At 38.1% G+C, this 22,925-nt stretch overlaps 1 protein-coding gene across 1 annotated transcript in view; it reads left to right on the forward strand.

Annotated features, from left to right (window-relative positions):
- DKK2 (dickkopf WNT signaling pathway inhibitor 2) overlaps positions 1-9,637 on the forward strand; it is a 102,021-nt gene extending 92,384 nt beyond the window's left edge. Inside the window, exons 2-4 of the mRNA XM_044224341.1 lie at positions 3,699-3,849; positions 5,034-5,189; positions 7,411-9,637. Coding sequence (XP_044080276.1) covers positions 3,699-3,849; positions 5,034-5,189; positions 7,411-7,661 — 558 coding nt within the window. The 3' untranslated portion in view covers positions 7,662-9,637. The remainder of the gene's footprint in view (positions 1-3,698; positions 3,850-5,033; positions 5,190-7,410) is intronic.
- Positions 9,638-22,925: the final 13,288 nt, after the last annotated feature.

Consider the following 22,925-nt stretch of genomic DNA (forward strand, 5'->3'; position numbering starts at 1 on the left):
AGGGGTTGGCAAAACTTCTTTGTTTTTTGGCCTGATCATGGACAGCTCTCATATATTCTTAATTCATAGCCCATCATCTGCTATTATTAGGTGTCTCAAATGAACCCATCTCCTAAGTGTGACTGAGGCTAAGTCATGAATGATTTTTGCGTCAAGGCAAGTATTCTGGATGCTCATACTGCCCAATGTCACCTTTCCTGAGACTGTTCATCTAGACAAGTCAATGGAGAACCATGCAAATTCACTATTAATAATTTCCATAGCAAGTAAAAAAATTGGTCGTCTTATTAATTTATACAAATAAGTAATAGGGAAGCATATTATTGCTTTTGTTAAATGGAAAGTTAGACTAAGATACTCAAATTCATTTTTTGTATGCCATAAAACCATCATCAGATGGGAAAAGCAACAAGCTTTTGAGGCTGAAATAAGCAGAAAATAAAGATTTTTCTATGGGAAAGTTTCTGAATGGCACTTTTGTTCATGTATATAATTCCCCTCAGTGGCCTATTAATGCCACGGTCATCACTATTTCAGAATCATCCATAACTACTTTAACCACGTACTTGCCTCTCCATTCTCTCTTTCTCTCTCTCTCCCTCCTTCCCATGCTACCTCCCTTCTTCTCTTGCCTGCTATGATAGCATTTCCAGACATTTTAAGGGGAAAATGTGGGAAGAAACTAGCAAGCTGCAGAGAACTCATCCTTGAGATGAAAATGTCTTATTTAAAGCTCTTTATTAAAAAATAATGTATTAGGCTGAAAATATGAGAACTGCTATTAATGGTTTAGATCCATATTTTCCCATGTTCTGTGTTTTGTTGCTAATTGTTATGCCAAAGGAAGTTATATGGCTGAGTAGATCTGGTTTGGGAGACAATGATTTCAGAAGGTGAATGCTCCTGTCTTCTTTGCTTTCCCAAAGACCTGCTTCAATCATTTTGTCTTATCATTTACTTTATTCATATTTGAATGCTGTTTATTGGAACAAGGAGTTTCATAAGCATACTAGAAGCCATATAATATAAACTTGCATTTTGATTATTAAAATTTTATTTCAATAGTCAAAGAATTGCTCTCAATATTATGTCCTGGGATTGCATTTCAAGTGCAAGATCACATTAACCATAATCTTTTATCACATAAAATTCTGCATTTTTTTCTGCCTGTGTCATTTCTATTTAAATTGGCTTTAAACAAAACTACAAAAATAGCATAATAACACTGTATTTCCTCTAACATATTTTCTCTCTTAGACCAACTAAGCTTTCCTCTGAGAAACTTGTGAGACTTTTACTGTGATCCCATTCAAACAGAGGACATACATACATACATATTGCTTTTTTGCAATATCATCTGCATCGAATATTTACTTTTACAAAAAAAGATTTTATTTATTTATTTTAGAAAGAGAGAGAGAGTGAGTGGGGGGAGGGGCAGAGGAAGAGGGAGGGGCAGAGAATCTAAAGCAGACTCCATGCTGAGTGTGGAACAAATAGTGGGGCTCAATTTCATGACCCTAAGATCATGACCTGAGCTGAAACTGAGAGCTGGATGCTCAACCAACTGAGCCACCCAGGTGTGCCATGCATCAAATATTTTCCATTTCAAGCATTTCCCATTTCCCACAAACTGAGAATGGGGCATTAATGGTATATCTTCTATAATTTTCTGCAAAATGAACTGCTATTTTTAGCAAACAATGTGTTTGCTACCTTACAGACTACTGTTTTTATTTTATTTTTTTAGGAATGGAATTAAGTATTATTCTGTATTCAGGATCCCTTGAAGATTTGTTGTTTGTGTTGCAAATTGCTCATGATGTTTTAGGTAACACATGTATTTCCATTGAAAGAGCATGACCTATTTTTAAGGAAGCAAGAAAAAAAACTTGTAAGACATCAAATGTTTCTTGCAAAACAATTTGATGAAATAAATGTAAATGAATCAGAAACATGTGAATTGTATTTCACTTAAAATTAATGGGTTTAACTATGAAGGGAGTAAAGTGCTTGGGGGAAAGAGTGTGGCAAGGCGGGAAGTGACATTTGTTTTGTTTTCATCAGTCTTGGAATCTTGAAAAATGGACCAATATTCTGAATTTAACCTCATTCAGATTCTCCATTAAGCCTAATGATGGAGATCCAGAATGGGACAATAATATGAAAATTCATTTTATAGCTTTATTTGGCTACAGTTATAATGTAGGCATCAAACATGACCACCATATAATCCTTCAAAAGTGCTTGCAACTCGAAATTTGTGATTTTCCTCTTGTAATCAAGCTGAAAGTATATTTTCCTCCCCGTAGAATATGTAGTCTTCAATCTTACATATCAGCTTCACATTTATTTCTTCTGTTAAGCTGATGAAGATCTGATGGAAACAAAAAACATGGGGACACTGAATGTAGCCACACATAGCAGAAGGGTGGGAGGCAGGAGGAAGAGAGTTAAGAGAAGGAGAAAAAAAGGGAAAAGAAATAGACAATGCATGCAGGCCTAGGTCACCAGACTTCATTTCATAAGCAAAGCACTCAAATCCCAATAATTATTTGCGAGTCACAAGAACTTTAGCCCATAGGTTTGCATTCATACCATTTATGCAGGCTTAAAAACAACTACATAGCTTCTTTTTACTTTTTGTATTTTTCAATTAAAAAAAAATCCATTATTCAGAAAACAGGAAATAACTACAAAAAGAAAAGAAAAACAACTTATAAATAAGTCTCCCTGTCAACATGCTTCAAAATATGAGGAAGTTTGATGTGTGGCATGGCAGTTCAATTTCTCAACTCCATCTCTGCAGACAGGGGCATTTTGAGTGTCCTGAACACTTCCAAGAGGCAAGGAGTACATAAGTGAAGCAGGCATTTTTATTTTGGGAGATCATCTAGGGTACTGTTTAAGTAGCCTCACTTGGTAAGAAATGGAGACACTGGGTCCTTTCTGTATAAACTGAAGGCGCTGTAGGCCATAGGGCTCTTTTTGTATATAAAGAGCCTTCCTTTTCATTTCCTGAGAACACAATGCCGTTGGAGTTGAGCATTTCCCTTACCACTCAGAACCCCACTGCTGCTCACCTCCTGCATTTGGAATAAGGATCCTGCTCTTTGATTTCTTTGTGCCAAATAGCTAGTTACCTCAAACAGTTCTAGAAGTGGTTCTCTGCCATGATCCTCATGGGTAGAATTTGTGGAGAGTCACTCTTAATGTATTTGTTCCCTAATGAGGGAGGAGATGTGTTTTAGCTTCTAGCACAGTCCCTTGTTGTTTTATTTAAACTTCTCATCCAGTTTAGTAGAGGAAAAACGGAATAGTGAAGCTGTTTCACTTACACCATAAATCAGTGTCATTGTTACAATCACAACTATTTCTGAGCCCCCAAAGTTACTCTTAAAAGCTCTACGGACTCACACAAAATATAAATCCCAGCTCCAAAGTTGTGTCTTCAAAAATACTGGAATGGCATCAACTCTATCTTTGTCCCCACCAACAATCAATATTTACAGGGTCCTCGATGAAGGAAATGTCTCTATGTAGGATCCGTGCTCAGACATGATCTCAATGGCACATTTTTTTTGACGAGAAACCTACTGTGATGCATTTCCCACCATGATTTCCTGCACGGACTTTTCATAAGTGTGACAGAATCTAATCTACTTTGTGTTTGGTGTTGTTGTTGCACTTTCTGACAGGCCTACCCTTGTAGCAGTGATAAGGAATGTGAAATTGGGAGATATTGCCACAGTCCCCACCAAGGATCCTCGGCCTGTATGGTGTGTCGCAGGAAAAAGAAGCGCTGCCATAGAGATGGCATGTGTTGTCCCGGGACCCGCTGCAATAATGGTAAAGATCTAGTTCCGTGTCAACAGGCCTCTTTCTTTTTATGTAGGAGGCATGTCTAGCTAATTCAACTACCTTCTCCTTACCCAGACCACTGAAATGCAAGGAGCCTTTCCAAACTAGCAGGGATTGGATCATGGTTTACATAGGTGTATAGTTACTTGGATTACCTCCCCAATTCTAGTTTTCCTGGGCTCTGATCTCTATTTCTACACTTTATATTCTATGGCAATCTAGGATTTGCCATGCTGAAGTGTTTTATGTGAGTATCTAAGTGAATACATGTGACAAGAGCAAAGAACCTGCTGTGATTTAGCAATACAGTGGTGAGTCCTTCAAGGTCCATACCTTGATCTTATATTTAGGGTGTCTTCTTTTAAAGGCCCTACCCTGCACCACACTCAGAGTGAAGGAGTGAGTGGTTCCTCCAAACAGAGACACAGGAGTCTGTTCCTCAGCCTTTCCATAAGCATGACTTCACCCAGTCTCAATGAATTTATAGGGAGACAATTCAGCAATAATGGTGAAATGACATCATCATTCCATCAATGACTCAAGGACAACACAAGATAAAACCATTAAAAAATTACAGAAGGTGATCAGAAACATAAACATAGTCATATAAACTAAGATAATCAGACTTCTGGCTGTATACATGCTCCTGACCTCTGGGCAGAGTCCTATTGAAAGTACCTGGGACAGGTGAAGGGAAGAAGACCTCATGCCATTAGAGATGTTTATAATGTAGAATAAGGTTATATTTTTGATGAACAAAGGAAACTGAATCCTGCAGATGGATATCTGGTCAGACATTTTAAAAGTACAAAAAGAGTTAATATTAATTGAATACTAAGTTATTATTTTAAACACTTCACATGTATTCACAACTTAATGAAGTGTTTTTATTCCTATTTTTGTCCACAGTCACTTGGTCTTGAGAGAGACGAGATTCAAATTAAGGAGGCCTGACTTAGGTTCAGTGATTTAATTCTATTTCATGTTATGTAATATGATTCAATATTATTTATGTAAATAAGAGAATAGCTGAATGAATAGAGGATAGATAGATGACAGGTAGATAGATAAAAGGATAAGAGAGAGCGTCATACCTCACATCAGCACAATGGCTGTATAAGCATCGGACTTATAGAATTGAATCAGTCTAACTACTTATTCGCTATCTCCAGGCATCTGCATCCCTGTCACTGAGAGCATCTTAACCCCTCACATCCCAGCTCTGGATGGCTCCCGACATAGAGATCGAAACCATGGTCATTACTCAAACCATGACTTGGGATGGCAAAATCTAGGAAGACCACACACTAAGATGTCACACATAAAAGGTAGGAAATCTGTAACTCTATGCTTACTTTTTCTTGTTTGAAGAGAAGTAGAATTAAAATATTGATAATTCATTGCATTGGTTTGAGAAGAAAAACAAGGAAGTTACTTTGTTGGCAAGATTTTAACTGAATTTGTTAATTATTAATTTTTTAGGATGCTGGAGGTTTCTAAGAGCTGTGAAATTGTTACGAAATATATATTATGAAAACTACAGCACCCCTGATCAGTCATGCCATTTTCTAAACAGTCCTCCCTTTAAATGTTTGCAGTCATATGATTACATCCCTAAGCTTTTGAATCTTTTTCTCACCTTTACAGAAATTGTATTTCACTAAACAACCATGTAATACACTATTTATAGACCAAATTATCAAAAATAATTGGTTTCTAGTAGGATTATATGGACATAAAATCCCCTTACTTGCATCAAAATCTTTGGGAAGCCTAATCACTAACAGTAAAATTTGAAAGCATGAAATTATAGAACTTTACTACTAATAGTAAAACACTGAAGGCATGAAATACATCTATCTTTAAAGGAGGCTTCTTTCAAGTGTATTCTGTGGAACATCACTCCTTTAAGACATTCTGCAAATAAAAGTGTGCTGTGTTCAAGAGTTTTGTAATAATGCATCTCCCCGTTTGGGAACTTTATATAATTGGTATATTGAGGGCTCTGAGAAACCCAGCAATGAGGAAAACTGGATAAGGTTTTTAAACACTGTGTGTCCCCATATTTCTTGACCACAGAAACATTTCCCCACATTTTTCTGTTCTGCAGAGCTAGCGTACTATAGAATACCTGACCTATTAGTCAGATCTGGAATAGTAATGTTGACATGGATAGTGCTAAAAAGATTGACAGCTCCTCTGCAATTATCCCTTGTCTATGCTCCCTGAAGACCTATGTCTTTACCCAGTCTCCTATTTCTGTTTCACCAAATTCACATGCATTTGTCATTACACAAGTATCCTTCCTTATTCCAATAGATGGCTATGTCACAGTACAGTTTCAAATTTACTAATAATTTTATATAGTTTTATGTGTAATTTTCTGATGGCAACTAGGAAGAACTCTTATGACAATGGCTAGTGGGTCATGTCCGTTTCCCACAGTGGGACTGGTTCCTTCTGGGATGACAGATAATCCTTGAGACCAGGATTGACACATTATGGCCTGTGTACCAAGTCTGTCCTACTGCCTGTTTTTGTAAAACAATGTTTTGCTGGAATACAGACTTGCTGATTCATGTAGGCATTACTTATGTCTGCTTTTGTGATAGCAGAATTGAGAAATGACAGATCATATGGCCTAAAAAGCCTAAATATATACAATCTGGCAAAAATACAGAGAAGTTTATTGATCTCTTTATATAGGTGACACATCAACCCAGCTGTGATGTGTGTTTGCTCTTTGCTGACTTGGCCATTTTTTCTGAATTAAATATCCAGATTTGTTCTTCCACATGTTTAAATGGTGGGTTCTTGGTTGACTCTGGAGCTGCCTGCCCTTTTTCTACTCTACTCTGACTCACAACTTTTTAGAGACTGAACGGTACTAGACCCCCTGTCCGGAGGGCCTTTGGGATTCCAGTCCCAGCTAGCGATTCCGGGCCCCAGATGCTGACATGACCTTCACCTTTGGAGCCTCCATTCTGAATGTGGTAGTGGCTTCCTGCTCTGTTGCTTTACCATCCTCTGGTCCTTCTTAGCCCTGTGACCACCTGCATGCCTACTTCTCTGCATTAAACATCTTCCATCTTAAGTTTCTGTTCTCCTGGCTAGACACTGATGCAGGCTTTTAGGCGTCCCTGAGAATTTCAGCATTCTCCTTGAAACAGTTTATTTACACCTTCCAAGAAGGTATCACATTAATTTCCTTGAAAGTAGTTCTCTTTATTTATTTTTCATTCACCTCGTAAACAAAAATGATCGGAGAAATATCTAAGAGCAGACCATGCCAAAGTAAAGAGAAGATGAAGCACATCTTCATGAAGTTTCTTCATGAAACTTGATATTCAGACGGCAACTAATCAAAATAGACAATAATGGATTGACATGATTAGAGGGAGAGTCAAGTGATAGAAATCTGAGACTTTCCATCATAAATGATAACTTCATGGAAGACAGTACAAGCAAAAGTATTGTATGTACCTCTGGTTGCAAAGTAGGATTTTTTCCTAGTGTCATAACAATATCTTTTGGTCACCATCTCTGCAGGGCATGAAGGAGACCCCTGCCTGCGATCATCAGACTGCATCGAAGGGTTTTGCTGCGCTCGCCACTTCTGGACCAAAATCTGCAAACCAGTGCTCCATCAGGGGGAAGTCTGTACCAAACAGCGCAAGAAGGGCTCTCATGGGCTGGAAATTTTCCAGCGGTGTGACTGTGCAAAGGGCCTGTCCTGTAAAGTATGGAAAGATGCCACATATTCTTCCAAAGCCAGACTCCACGTGTGTCAGAAAATATGATCACCTCTAAGGAAAATCATCCCTAGCAGACTGTGAATCTGTGTATTTAATGCATTATAGCATGGTGGAAAAAAGGATTTGGATCTCAGAAGAATGGCTCAAATAAGGAAAGTGATAAGAATATATAGATCACAGAGAGAGAAAAAAGAAAAGAAAAGAAGCAGATAAGAAAGGGTAACAAATGTAGTACAATTGATGCATTTCCATGATGCAGCTTGTTCATGTAAATAATGTACACGTTTGTGAAAATGCTATTACTGAAAAAAAAAAGCACATAGTGAAAATTACTGACGAATATGATATGACTTTCCAGGAGTTTAGGTTGTGCTGGAGGATCAGTTTCCTTCAGATTGGTGATTGCCTATAGAAATAACCTAAAAGCCATATTTCTAATTCAAAGTTATAGTTTAACAAAATAGTCCCTTGGCATATAATAGGCTCTAACATAAAAAGTGTTGTTAAATAGGAAATGAAAGCATGGAACATAGATAATTTGCAACACAGAATCACCTTTTGGTTTGGAATGCGACTTCTATGGCTCAATGAAAGGCCTTGGTAGACAAGAAAAAAAGCAGTCAGTATTTTCCAAATAATCTCAAAAATAATTGCAAGGCTTTTTTGAATGCCTTTAGGAAAAACCAAATTTATTTTGCTTTCAACTGTTTATTTACATTTTTCAAAAGTTGTTTTTCACTGGTAATTCCCAAGAACCAGTATAAGACAAAACAGTCCATTTCCATTCTAAAGGAATGGCATTGCACATTTTCTTGATTGTATGTGATTCCAACCTTGAGTATATTTTATTTTCCAAAGTATCCCAATTAATTGTGAATAGTAAAGAGTTGAATTTCACAGATTGCAAAAAAATTTAAGATGTCCAAGATACAGAATCAACACTAACAGATTGTTATTTTTTTAAGCTTTGGCATTCCATGTGTTTGACAGAATTGGATTGGTAAACCCATTTATTCTTTACACATGTAGTACAGTCAGGAAAAGCTGAAAGCAGAAACTGATCTACATTTGTGCTGCACTGAAGGACAAAGAAAATGGACAAAACTTGGTCAAGTGCCCAGGTTTTGGCAACATGTCAATCATGTATCTGAAGCACAAACTGACTATTCATATTGGAATCCCAAGGCTGCACAGCCTAAATGGAAGTTTTCCATGGGATGTGCTACCACAATATTTACTATGCAGATGAGTTCTGTGTAGGTCACTAGTTGACCTCAAAATATTTATTTTATATTTTTTGAGGTCCTAAAGTAGTATGAGGAAGTCTCATGAAATAGACTCCCAGGGCAGGTAGTATCTTAAGGTTCTATTGTCCTGCATCAACTTCTAACTTGCCAATGGCACCATCTGAAATTTCTGTACCAATCTCTCTCTTTAATATCTGGGTTTTTCTTTTTTTGTTTTTGTTTTTGTTTTTTGCCAAACATACCATTTCTGTTTTCAGCAGCCATTGAAAGTAAAGAATATAAATGGAATAACTTGTAAAATCTACATATTGCTAACCTGTAGAAACCACAGTTCCAAATTCTTTGAAACCATTTTATTACCTTTTTTTGGTTTGCTCAGTTCTAAATATCTATGTCTAGAGCATAAAGCAAAAAGTTATCTTATAGTTATTACTTGTGACCTTTTCTTTTATAGACTGCAAGTCACTCCTTAATTTTCTCTTACTTAAACCCCTTCTGCAGTTTCAAATTCAAGTTTTCCCAGTAGAGATTAAATCTGAGCCTGCATGTCTATTAAGAATTTCAGCTTCCCATACACATTTACAAGGGTGATAAAGATTCACATTTTTCCACATGTCTGCTAAAACAAAAATTATAAGCTAATCTATCCAAGAACCAAAGTCTGTGCAAACAGGTTTCTATAAGCTTGGCAACATGAAAATGGAACATTTCAGTCAAACATTTCCTATATAGCAATTACATTTACAATCTGTTTTTTGCATTAGTTCCCTATGTACATCCCAAAATTATTATTTGAAGTAATTTATTTACAGGAAATGTTAATGAGATGTATTTTCTTATAGAGATATTTCTTACAGAAAGCTTTGTAGCAGAATATATTTGCGGCTATTGACTTTGTAATTTAGGTAAAATGTATAATAAGATAAAATATATTAAATTTTTCTCCTTCAAAAATGGAATTCAAATTTCCTTGTGGTTTGCTTTTGAGAAAAACTTTCACAGAATCATAGATTCTCAGAGTTCAAATGGATAATCTGATTTGACATTTGGGGTAGGAATCCTTTGGATGACATCACCATGAGATGACCCAAAACAGTTTATTATCACTAAAGGCAGTTTATTCAAGGCAGGACAGATATAATGTTAGAAAGTTACTATTTCATTAAACTAAAATATTCTGGGCTGTGCTTTCTACCCATTTATTCCTACTTTGTGTTCTGGAACATCATGGAACAAGGACTCTCCACAAACTTCTTCAAAACACTTGAAGCCACCTAACTTATTTCCTATAATCTTCTAGCCTGATTAAAATCTCCCCAGAGATGCCAAGATGCTTAGCATATTGGTTCATTCCCCAATGGCACAATGAAGTCATAGAATATCTTTACTTCTACATGGATACAGACTGAGTTACCTGGCCCTAAGTAAACTCACAGTTACTACCTGGCAAAGTCTTTTCTCTGCTTCCTAAATACAGAGATGTCAGGAGTCTTTGATTAACAAAACTCACCAATTTTAAGACTGGGAGTGGTTGTAGAAGCCCATGTTGTATTAGAGATGTTAATGGGCTGGAAATGTGGGAAATAAACGTTCTGTGACAGTGGGATGGATTAAGTGTAGCTATGGCAGCATAATGAAGCTCAAACGGTCCCATAGCTGGAGGTCAGAGTTGAAGATACCTCAAGTATTGCTGAAATAACTTCCACATTATTCTAATTAGGCACTTAAATAGTTATTCTTAAATAGTTATTCATTTCCTCAAATTGAGAACATTTGTATTTCCTAGCTACAGTGTATTTTTAGCCTATAACAGTCATATGGGTAATATTTTTCTTTTCCACTGAGCTCAGAGAGATGCTCTGAAAACTTACAAATTGTCTTGACTTCCTTTTAGCCAAGAAACACAATGCCGTATCACAGCACTAGGATTTGAGGGGGAAACAATCAATTATACTTTTCTCCACCCCCCAAATTCAGGACATTTGAGGAAAAAAAAGTTAAGAAAGAAAGGCAGATGATGGATTTCCCTGGGCTGATAAAATTATCAGAGAGTATGGTGTGTAGCATAAGCCAGAGGATACTAGAAAGGGCCAGGTTCCAGAGCAAGATACTAGAAAGTTGCCTATTTTCAGACAACACCAGACAACACCATTTCTATCTGTGGGAGCTGCCCTGGTAAAATTTACTGCATGGATGGGCAGAACAGAGTGACAAACTTTCTTCTGGCAATTTATACCAAAGAAGGTTGGGGAAAGAAGAGAACTATGCATTTCTCCATTAAGAATCTCATTTGAAATGCTGTAAAACTGGATAATTCACAGCACATGAAAGGAGTGAGTGAAGGGTAGAGACAAAGATTATTATACACTCCACATTCAACTAATGTTAAGAACTAGAAAAGAAAAAAACTCTCCCCCACATCATTCCCCAGATCTTTATATTTTCAACACATTGTACATAGCCATTTGTCCATGGTGAACATACCACCATAGATCAGCTACCTACTAAAGCAACACCTGATGAGGTCATTCCTCCACTGCTGGTTACTTCTTTATGGATACTCTTAGGACCAGAAGTGGAAAGTTTAGATTTTTATCCCCAGGAGATGGCAAGATGGATGAAGAAAATTCATTAATCCAATTGACTCCAAGGCCACACTATACTCAGGGTTGGAAAATAACTCTTCTTTCTCAAATTATGCCCATCATATTATCCAATCTATCAGTGGTTCTACAATGAGATTAAATGACATATTGGGTATCTGATAATAAAATGTGTAAAAAGTACTGCATCATAAAATTCCAACAACTCAAAGACTTTTGAATATAAATCCTGTACCATTAAGAAATATCTAGGAGAAATTAATGCATGAAATTTAAATCCTCTTGAATGCTAATGTCAAAATAAGTTGAAGTCCAGAGAATTTAGTCTATATTTGTTATCTTTCTCTTTAGAATAAGGAGCCCAAAAAAACTGAAATTCAAAATCTTCAAGTTAATGGCTAAAGTTTTTCTTCCTCAACCCGATGTATTCTGCTCTGTCTTAGCCAGAGGGTTTATTAATGACAGTGTAGAGTAGGACTCTTTTAGCAGCTATGGCCAGGACAGTATCTCACTGGAATGAGAGACCTGAATTTTTAAAAATATTTTATTTACTTATTTATGTGAGAGAGAGGGAGAGAGAAGAGTGCTAGCATGAGTTGGGGGATAGGTGAGAGAAGAAACAGACTTCTCCCTGAGCACTGAACCCACCTCAGACTAGATTCCAGTCCCCTGAGATCATGACCTGAATCAGGAGTCAACTGACTAAGCCATCTCCACTGAGAGAATTAATTTTTAATATTGTGCAACCAATTTTTGGATACATATAATTAAGTCAAAGATGTCACCACAATGAGAAAATAAGGTAATCTCTAGCTCTTAGAACAGATATACCAGGCAATACACTGTTAACAAATCTATGACATGGTGTTGTCAAAAACCATAGCAAAGGTGTTGGAATCTGAGAGAAAGAAGATAGACAGAAAAAAAGAAAAACAACAAGAACAAAAAAACTCTTTGTTTTTGCTTTGTTCCTCAAGAAATTAAAAATAGAACTTCCCTATGACCTGCCATTGCACTCCTGGGTATTTAAGATACAGATGTAGTGAAAAGAAAGGCCATCTGTACCCCAATGTTTATAGCAGCAATGGCCACGGTCGCCAAACTGTGGAAAGAACCAAGATGCCCTTCAACGGACGAATGGATAAGGAAGATGTAGTCCATATACACTATGGAGTATTATGCCTCCATCAGAAAGGATGAATACCCAACTTTTGTAGCAACATGGACGGGACTGGAAGAGATTATGCTGAGTGAAATAAGTCAAGCAGAGAGAGTCAATTATCATATGGTTTCACTTATTTGTGGAGCATAACAAATAGCATGGAGGACGTGGGGAGTTGGAGAGGAGAGAGGAGTTGGGGGAAATTGGAAGGGGAGGTGAACCATGAGAGACTATGGACTCTGAAAAACAATCTGAGGGTTTTGAAGGGGCGGGGGTTGGGAGGTCAGGGTACCAGGTGGTGGGTATTATAGAGGGCACAGATTGCATGGGGCACTGGGTGTGGTGCAAAAATAATGAATACTGTTATGCTGAAAATAAAAAATAAATTTAAAAAAATGTCAACTAATCAAAAAAAAAAAATTGTCAACTAATCCAAATCAGTTCTGGAACCCAGGACCTATGTACTTAAACTTACTTGGGAAAAACATCCACCAAGATATTAGATATAGCACTATATTTTACCATAAAGTAGGCTGACAGGAGACTCGATCTGTGTATTTCATCTACTTTTAGAGAGTGAGTGGTATTTGAAGCATTACTGCCTTTATGTAAAACTGGTCAAATTAGAAACTCACCATTAGGTATTAGCTTCATTGAGGCTTCTTTGTTTACCCACCTAACTTATTCAAAGAATCACCAGTGCTTGAGAATATGTTTGGTCTGGTGGTATGGCCTCCATAATATCTTGTAAGTTGAACTTTTTTAGGGGTGTGCCATACTGACAGCTCCCACTACTTCACGCATTACTTATTTCCTCATCCCTGCATTTATTCAAGCTGTAGAAGCAAATCAACACATTCTTTTTTTCCCCAATTTATTTATTTTCAGAAAAACAATATTCATTATTTTTTCACCACAACCAGTGCTCCATGCAAGCTGTGCCCTCTATAATACCCACCACCTGGTACCCCAACCTCCCACCCCCCCGCCACTTCAAACCCCTCAGATTGTTTTTCAGAGTCCATAGTCTCTCATGGTTCACCTCCCCTTCCAATTTACCCAAAAGCACATACCCTCCCCAATGTCCATAACCCTACCCCCTTTTCCCAACCCCCCTCCCCCCAGCAACCCACAGTTTGTTTCATGAGATTAAGAGTCACTTATGGTTTGTCTCCCTCCCTATCCCATCTTGTTTCATGGATTCTTCTCCTACCCACTTAAGCCCCCATGTTGCATCACCACTTCCTCATATCAGGGAGATCATATGATAGTTGTCTTTCTCCGCTTGGCTTATTTCGCTAAGCATGATACGCTCTAGTTCCATCCACGTTGTCGCAAATGGCAAGATTTCGTTTCTTTTGATGGCTGCATAGTATTCCATTGTGTATATATACCACATCTTCTTGATCCATTCATCTGTTGATGGACATCTAGGTTCTTTCCATAGTTTGGCTATTGTGGACATTGCTGCTATAAATATTCGGGTGCACGTGCCCCTTTGGATCACTACGTTTGTATCTTTAGGGTAAATTCCCAGTAGTGCAATTGCTGGGTCATAGGGCAGTTCTATTTTCAACATTTTGAGGAACCTCCATGCTGTTTTCCAGAGTGGTTGCACCAGCTTGCATTCCCACCAACAGTGTAGGAGGCTTCCCCTTTCTCCGCATCCTCGCCAGCATCTGTCATTTCCTGACTTGTTGATTTTAGCCATTCTGACTGGTGTGAGGTGATATCTCATTGTGGTTTTGATTTGTATTTCCCTGATGCCGAGTGATATGGAGCACTTTTTCATGTGTCTGTTGGCCATCTGGATGTCTTCTTTGCAGAAACGTCTGTTCATGTCCTCTGCCCATTTCTTGATTGGATTATTTGTTCTTTGGGTGTTGAGTTTGCTAAGTTCTTTATAGATTTTGGACACTAGTCCTTTATCTGATATGTCGTTTGCAAATACCTTCTCCCATTCTGTCAGTTGTCTTTTGGTTTTGTTAACTGTTTCCTTTGCTGTGCAAAAGCTTTTGATTTTGATGAAATTCCAAAAGTTCATTTTTGCCCTTGCTTCCCTTGCCTTTGGCGATGTTCCTAGGAAGATGTTGCTGCGGCTGAGGTCGAAGAGGTTGCTGCCTGTGTTCTCCTCAAGGATTTTGATGGATTCCTTTCTCACATTGAGGTCCTTAATCCATTTTAAATCTATTTTGGTGTGTGGTGTAAGGAAATGGTCCAATTTCATTTTTCTGCACGTGGCTGTCCAATTTTCCCAACACCATTTATTGAAGAGGCTGTCTTTTTTCCATTGGACATTCTTTCCTGCTTTGTCGAAGATTAGTTGACCGTAGAGTTGAGGGTCTATTTCTGGGCTCTCTATTCTGTTCCTTTGGTCTATGTGTCTGGTTTTGTGCCAGTACCATGCTGTCTTGATGATGACAGCTTTGTAATAAAGCTTGAAGTCCGGAATTGTGATGCCACCAACTTTGGCTTTGATTTTCAATATCCCTTTGGCTATTCGAGGTCTTTTCTGGTTCCATATAAATTTTAAAATTATTTGTTCCGTTTCTTTGAAAAAGATGGATGGTACTTTGATAGGAATTGCATTAAATGTGTAGATTGCTTTAGGTAGCATAGACATTTTCACAATATTTATTCTTCCAATCCAGGAGCATGGAACATTTTTCCATTTCTTTGTGTCTTCCTCAATTTCTTTCATGAGTACTTTATAGTTTTCTGAGTATAGATTCTGTGCCTCTATGGTTAGGTTTATTCCTAGGTATCTTATGGTTTGGGGTGCAATTGTAAATGGGATTGACTCCTTAATTTCTCTTTCTTTTGTCTTGTTGTTGGTGTAGAGAAATGCAACTGATTTCTGTGCATTGATCTTATATCCTGACACTTTACTGAATTCCTGTATAAGTTCTAGCAGTTTTGGAGTGGAGTCTTTTGGGTTTTCCACATAGAGTATCATATCATCTGCGAAGAGTGATAATTTGACTTCTTCTTTGCCGATTTGGATGCCTTTAATTTCCTTTTGTTGTCTGATTGCTGAGGCTAGGACTTCTAGTACTATGTTGAATAGCAGTGGTGATAATGGACATCCCTGCCGTGTTCCTGACCTTAGTGGAAAAGATTTCAGTTTTTCTCCATTGAGAATGATATTTGCGGTGGGTTTTTCATAGATGGCTTTGATGATATTGAAGTATGTGCCCTCTATCCCTACACTTTGAAGGGTATTGATCAGGAAGGGATGCTGTACTTTGTCAAATGCTTTTTCAGCATCTATTGAGAGTATCATATGATTCTTGTTCTTTCTTTTATTGATGTGTTGTATCACATTGACTGATTTGCAGTTGTTGAACCAACCTCGCAGCCCTGGGATAAATCCCACTTGGTTGTGGTGAATAATCCTTTTAATGTACTGTTGAATCCTATTGGCTAGTATTTTGGTGAGAATTTTTGCACCTGTGTTCATCAAGGATATTGGTCTATAGCTCTCTTTTTTGATGGGATCCTTGTCTGGTTTTGGGATCAAGGTGATGCTGGCCTCATAAAATGAGTTTGGGAGTTTTCCTTCCATTTCTATTTTTTGGAACAGTTTCAGGAGAATAGGAATTAGTTCTTCTTTAAATGTTTGGTAGATTTCCCCCGGGAAGCCGTCTGGCCCTGGGCTTTTGTTTGTTTGGAGATTTTTAATGACTGTTTCAATCTTCTTACTGGTTATGGGTCTGTTCAGGCTTTCTATTTCTTCCTGGTTCAATTTTGGTAGTTTATATGTTTCTAGGAATGCATCCATTTCTTCCACATTGTCAAATTTGTTGCCGTAGAGTTGCTCATAGTATGTTCTTATAATAGTTTGTATTTCTTTGGTGTTAGTTGTGATCTCTCCTCTTTCATTCATGATTTTATTTATTTGGGTCCTTTCTCTTTTCTTTTTGATAAGTCTGGCCGAGGGTTTATCAATTTTATTAATTCTTTCAAAGAACCAGCTCCTAGTTTGGTTGATTTGTTCTATTGTTTTTTTGGTTTCTATTTCATTGATTTCTGCTCTGATCTTTATGATTTCTCTTCTCCTGCTGGACTTAGGGTTTCTTTCTTGTTCTTTCTCCAGCTCCTTTAGGTGTAGGGTTAGGTTGTGTACCCGAGACCTTTCTTGTTTCTTGAGAAAAGCTTGTACCGCTATATATTTTCCTCTCAGGACTGCCTTTGTTGTGTCCCACAGATTTTGAACCGTTGTATTTTCATTATCATTTGTTTCCATAAATCAACACATCCTTGAAATAAAACTATCAATGCTCCTGAAAATTATTATTATTTTTTAATTTTTTCAATTTACTTATTTTCAGAAAGACAGTATTCATTATTTTTTCACCACAACCAGTGCTCCATGTAATCCGTGCCCTCTATAATACCCACCACCTGGTACCCCAACCTCCCACCCCCCCCGCCACTTCAAACCCCTCAGATTGTTTTTCAGAGTCCATAGTCTTATTTTAAAAAATGGTGCCCTGAGGCACAGAAGACACTCCCAACTTACATTCCTTCAATAAACGCATACTCACTGAGAATGCCTTCTATGTGCCAGGCAGCTTTGTAGGCATGGTGGATAGAAGGAGAAAACCAAAACAAAAAAGTTCATCCTGGGCGCCTGGGTGGCTCAGTGGGTTGGGCCGCTGCCTTCGGCTCGGGTCATGATCTCAGGGTCCTGGGATCGAGTCACGCATCGGGCTCTCTGCTCGACGGGGAGCCTGCTTCCTCCTCTCTCTCTCTGCCTGCCTCTCTGCCTACTTGTGATCTCTCTCTGTCAAATAAATAAATAAAATCTTTAAAAAAAAAAAGTTCATCCTTTCATTGTTTTTATATTTCAGTTATTTTTTAGGGCAATACCTAGGAGAGAGAAAATAAATAAAAATTATATAAATTCTATAAGAGACAGAAGATGAGCCCTATGAAGAAAATTGAAGCCGGGTAAAGAAACAGATTCTGTGGTTAGGGGAGATCTCTTAGAGAAGGCAAATTTGAGTAGGAAATTGAGTAAAGTGGGGGGTTGGGAATGGGAATATCTTCAAATTCAGCAGCACAGGAAGAAGGACATGAGCAAACATCTGACACTGGGAAGAAGTTGAGTGGAAGACTTGGATGGGGTGGGTAAAGGGGGAGAGAGAGAGAAGATGAGGTCAGAGGAAGTGTTGGGTCAGATTGTGTAGAACCTTATTGATCTTGATAACTACTTTTATTTTGAAAGAGAGATGGAGCTAGTGAGGGATTTTGAGCAGAGGAGTAGCATGGGCTAACAGGTTTGCAAAGGTTCACAGAGGCCACTGTGTAGAGGAAAGAAGACAGCATCCAGGCAAGAACCACTGGTGGCTTAGATTTGTGAGGTAAGTTGGAGGTCATGAGAGACAGTTCTTTTAGGGTATATTGGAGGTAGAGCTAGCTGGATTTGCCTTTGGACTGGATGCAGGTTTCGTGAAGAGCAGAGCCTTTCTAGCTTAGCCCGAGGATGAAGATCATTGAGAAATTGTTGATAAGAAAAGAAAAAAAAAAGTGAAAGAACTCTTTCCTGTACAGCACCTTTGTATTTAGTATCTAAAGGAAGAATTGTCCTCATAGAATGTTGACAACTCTTTAGAAAATTGCCCTTTGCAAATTTCTCACCAGCCATCTTGAGAGCTTGAGAAATAAATTATATAAAGGAGAAACTTAATCAACAAAAAGAGAGAAGTTGTTGAATGCACTAAGAAGAGCAGTTGCAGACAAACAGAAGAATGAGAGGGTGGTAGGAAGACATAGAAAAGGGAATAAATAGGGGCCAGAGCATGGAGAATGGGCAGAGAGTTTTAAAACAGAATGTAGGAGAGAGATGATCAAGTGGAATGCTAGAAATCCTGAAAGGTGCTAATAAGAAACTTCAATTTGATACAGATGTCAAACAGTGTCAAGGAAAACTTACGGGAAGAGAATGGCTGATCACAGCAGTAGGTTTAGAAAATTATTTAAGCAAAGGGTGTAGCCCAGGCAACACTCCCATTGACTTTGAGCCAATGAGTTGCAGTAGAGGGCAATTTGTCAAAGGAAGTCATAGTTCTCTTTGAGTTTTAAGTAATTGTATAGTGTAGAACCTGGGAATTCAAAAGAAAAAACAATATGCAAGTAATTGAAGTAGTTTCATGAGAAATACACTTGCCATCATACCTCTCACACATACGTCATGAATACCGCAATGCAGAACCTTTTAAAATTTCCTGGGGGTCAACATTTCTTATAGATGCCATGGACTTGTTTTATTTGTTCCACAACTTCCCACTTCACTGCACCTGCTACACCAGTCATCATTCTGTGTTTAATGGCCAGTCAGCCTCCAGGGGCTAGTAACAGATGGAGAACATCAGATCAACTAATGCATATAAAATACTCAAAGTCCCACTTAAGCTTTTCAGGCAGACCATGAAATTGAGATAATTTTATCCTCCATTTCTTTTCCTACCTTATCACTCTTTACCACTGAGCTCTTGTCTGCTGCAATGACCATTTGTTCTTTCTCCAATTGTATGCCGTACTTAAAGCTTATTATAGAACAGGAAAACCAAGAAATGTCTATGGAAATTTCACAGTAACCTTCAAGCTATTTAACACACATACAGATCTTATAACTTTCCAAGATGCAAATATAGCGATGCTACCTTTTACAATGCCTGAGAGGAATACACAGCAAAACTCATTTTTACATGTATCAAGGGACCTTGAATTCTCCATGGAGAGTATACTCCCCACTATACCATTTGACTTCAGTTTGGGACTGTTAAAAATCATTCTTAGCTATGGAGAAATGTGAGGAGGCTGCCAGAACTTTCCTTAATATAAAAACAATAAATATAACTCAAAGGTGGTTGGGATTTCTTTCTTTGATGTGTGTAAAGTTGCTTAAAAACAGTTTGAGGGCTTCAGAACAGAATAGGTATCTATTATTTAACAGGGAAAAACAATCTCAAGAAAAACCTGCTAGTGTTAAGAGTGGGATAGACTGAAAAGGTTGACCATCTGGGAGGAGAGGCAGAGGCAACTCAAGAAAACATTCAGAGAGTAGGGGAATGTGAACTTTCTTTGAAGATACTTTTGTTTTGGTAGGCTTGAAATAAATCAAAGGAAACATTTCTTTATTTTATTTTATTTTATTTTATTTTTTAATTTAAATTCAATTAGCCTACATATAATACATCATTAGTTTCAGATATAGAGTTCAATAATTCATCAGTAGTATATAACACCCAGTGCTCATCCCATCCCATGTCCTTCTTTTTTTTTCCAATTTATTTATTTTCAGAAAAACATTATTCATTATTTTTTCACCACACCCAGTGCTCCATGCAAGCCGTGCCCTCTATAATACCCACCACCTGGTACCCCAACCTCCCACCCCCCCACGACTTCAAACCTCTCAGATTAAAACATCCCATGTCCTTCTTAAGCCCATCACCCAGTTACCCCATTTCCCCAATCACTTTCCCTCCAGCAACCCTGTATGTTTCCTACAGTTAAGAATCTCTCACAGTTTGTCTCCCTCTCTGATTTCTTTCAATTCAGTTTTCCCTCTCTTCCTATATGATCCTCTGTGTTGTTTCTTATATTCCACATAGGAGTGAAACCATATAATTGTCTTTTTCTGATTGACTCATTTTGTTTAGCATAATACCCTTCAGTCCCATCCATGTCAATGTAAATGGTAAGATTTCATCCTTTCTGATGTTTGAGAAGCATTTAAAGAGAAGGATTCATTGGGCGAAAACTGGCTGTTAGGGATGGGAACTTCACAGAAAAGCCAATGACTTAGGGACTATCCAAATGGAGTATTATGATAGTTCACATCCCTCTTGTATTCTTCAGGTCATCTACCAAGAACCCAGCTCTTATTTCATCATAATTGGCAAAGAATGTTCATATGGACTCTCCCATAGGGTATAGACAATAGTCATGGTAATAATTGGCATTTTTTACATTGCCTCAGAATGCCATTCTGTGTGATACTTTTTGTCCTTATAGTATGCTTGTAACTCTTGTCTCTCTTGAATGTTTACTATGGACCAGGTACTGGCTTAGCAGTGCCTCCAGTTCATCTCATGTCATTCTTCAGAGCAACCCCTTTACAGCCAAGAGGGCTAGGTTCAGGATTTGAGACTGACTCTGAGGCAGGAGTCTGTACTCTTATGATTAGCATATGCTGGCTCCATTGGAAATAACCAACTCTCTTATGATTATGGGGATTCTGTGGCTCGCCTACTGACACAGCGTTCATAAGCATCAGAACTGAGGGTAAGCTAGCTTTTGTAAACATTTCTTCACTCTAAGACATACTGAGTACATCCTAAAGCCGTTCTCCTGTTTCCCTGAAAAGAGTAGTTGGTGCTGGAATTAGGGCTAACAATACATCACTGTCTCCCCAGCAGATACTTCTCACTGATTTCTTCCCCGGGAACAAACTTGCCCAGTTGGTATTTTGGACATTGCTAACAAGAAGAATATATATGCGTATATCTATCTATCTATCTATCTATCTATCTATCTATATAACAGTTTATAAAGTTTACAAATAAATACTGTATCAGAATGAGATAAAAAAAAAAGACCTTGTATAATGACCATAATTTGCTGTTTAAAAAAGAAAGCCACAAGGGCACCTGGGTGACTCAGTCAGTTAAGCATCTGACCCTTGATTTTGGCTCAGGTCGTGATCTCAGGGTCGTGAGTTCCAGTCCTATCTTGGGCTCTATGCTCAATAGGGAGTCAGCTTGAAGATTCTTTCCCTCTGTCCTTCCCTATGTCTCTCTCTCTCTCTCAAATAAATAAATAAATACATCTTAACCCCCTCAACACACACAACTTTTAGTTTGTAAATGGTTTCCATAAAAATGTCCTTAGTTAGAAAGATGTTTGTTGCTTATTAGAATGATATAATTACTAAATTGTAATATATTTTAAATCACTCTAAAAATAAATGATACCTGGGGCACCTGGGTGGCTCAGTGGGTTAAAGCCTCTGCCTTCGGCTCAGGTCATGATCCCAGGGTCCTGGGATCGAGCCCTGCATCGGGCTCTCTGCTCCTCGGGGAGCCTGCTTCCTCCTCTCTCTGCCTGCTTCTCTGCCTACTTGTGATCTTTGTCAAATAAATAAATAAATAAATAAATAAATAAATCTTTTAAAAATAAATGATACCTGACAAATGATTTTCTTTTGTCCTCTTGTGTCCCAGGAGATTGACTGATATCAACTGCATGAGTAAGTCTCCCTAAATCTGTAACTCCTTGCTGAGTTTGGCTAAGGAAGACACTTGAAGAGGATCTGATAGTGAGAATACAGGGCTTTTGGCTCTTCCCCTGATATGGCATAGTCTGGTAGTGGCTGTATTCTTCACCAAATGCCATAGATGGGGATGAGCACCCTTTCTCTGACTCCTCTCCAGGTTTCATGGATGACTCCTTCCTGCATTGAAATTCTAACTCCTATTGAACCTAGCCCTGAGTACATCAATGTCCCTTGTTGCTTTTCCCTAACACTGCATTATAAATTATAATGGTTATAAAATTATAACCATTATAAATTCACCCTCATCAGTCTCTCCTCAATGATCTATCTCTGTCTGCCATCTGTTTCCTGCCAGGACCCTCACTGATACCTCACCTAGGTATAATCTGCTTTTCCTTTTCGCTCTTCTCCTTCACAGTCTTTGAAAGTCGAGATGTAACATCATAAAGATGGTAAATTATTAGGACACCTGGGTGGCTCAGTGGGTTAAAGCCTCTGCCTTCGGCTCAGGTCATGATCCCAGGGTCCTGGGATGGAGCCCGCATCAGGCTCTCTGCTCATCAGGGAGCCTGCTTCCTCCTCTCTCTCTCTCTGCCTGCTTCTCTGCCTACTTGTGATCTCTGTCTGTCAAATAAATAAATAAATAAAATCTTTAAAAAAAAAAAGATGGTAAATTATCAAGTCCAGGCCTTCGTCCAGCTTTCATATATGTTTAGTGCTATCTACTAAACACTTGAATTTAGTGTGATGGCTTGTATCCTAATTTTAGGCGAATTTGTACTATTTGCTAACATTGAGAAAATGGAAAGTTCTTACATGAAAATCTGGATTTCTAGATTCTCCTAAAAAGCAAAACAAAACAAAATAAAATACGAGGAACTATAGGAAAATGCTGGGCCTGCATTTCTGGCATCAGTGATTGCCTAGAGCTAAGGGGAGCTAGAGTTCTCAGACCTCTAGCTCTTTTTGGTTCCCACCTCTCTCTTGTGTTTTGAGCATCCATTGCTATAT

This window comes from Neovison vison, chromosome 11 (genome assembly GCF_020171115.1).
Source record: "Neovison vison isolate M4711 chromosome 11, ASM_NN_V1, whole genome shotgun sequence".
Taxonomy (NCBI): Eukaryota; Metazoa; Chordata; class Mammalia; order Carnivora; family Mustelidae; genus Neogale; species Neogale vison.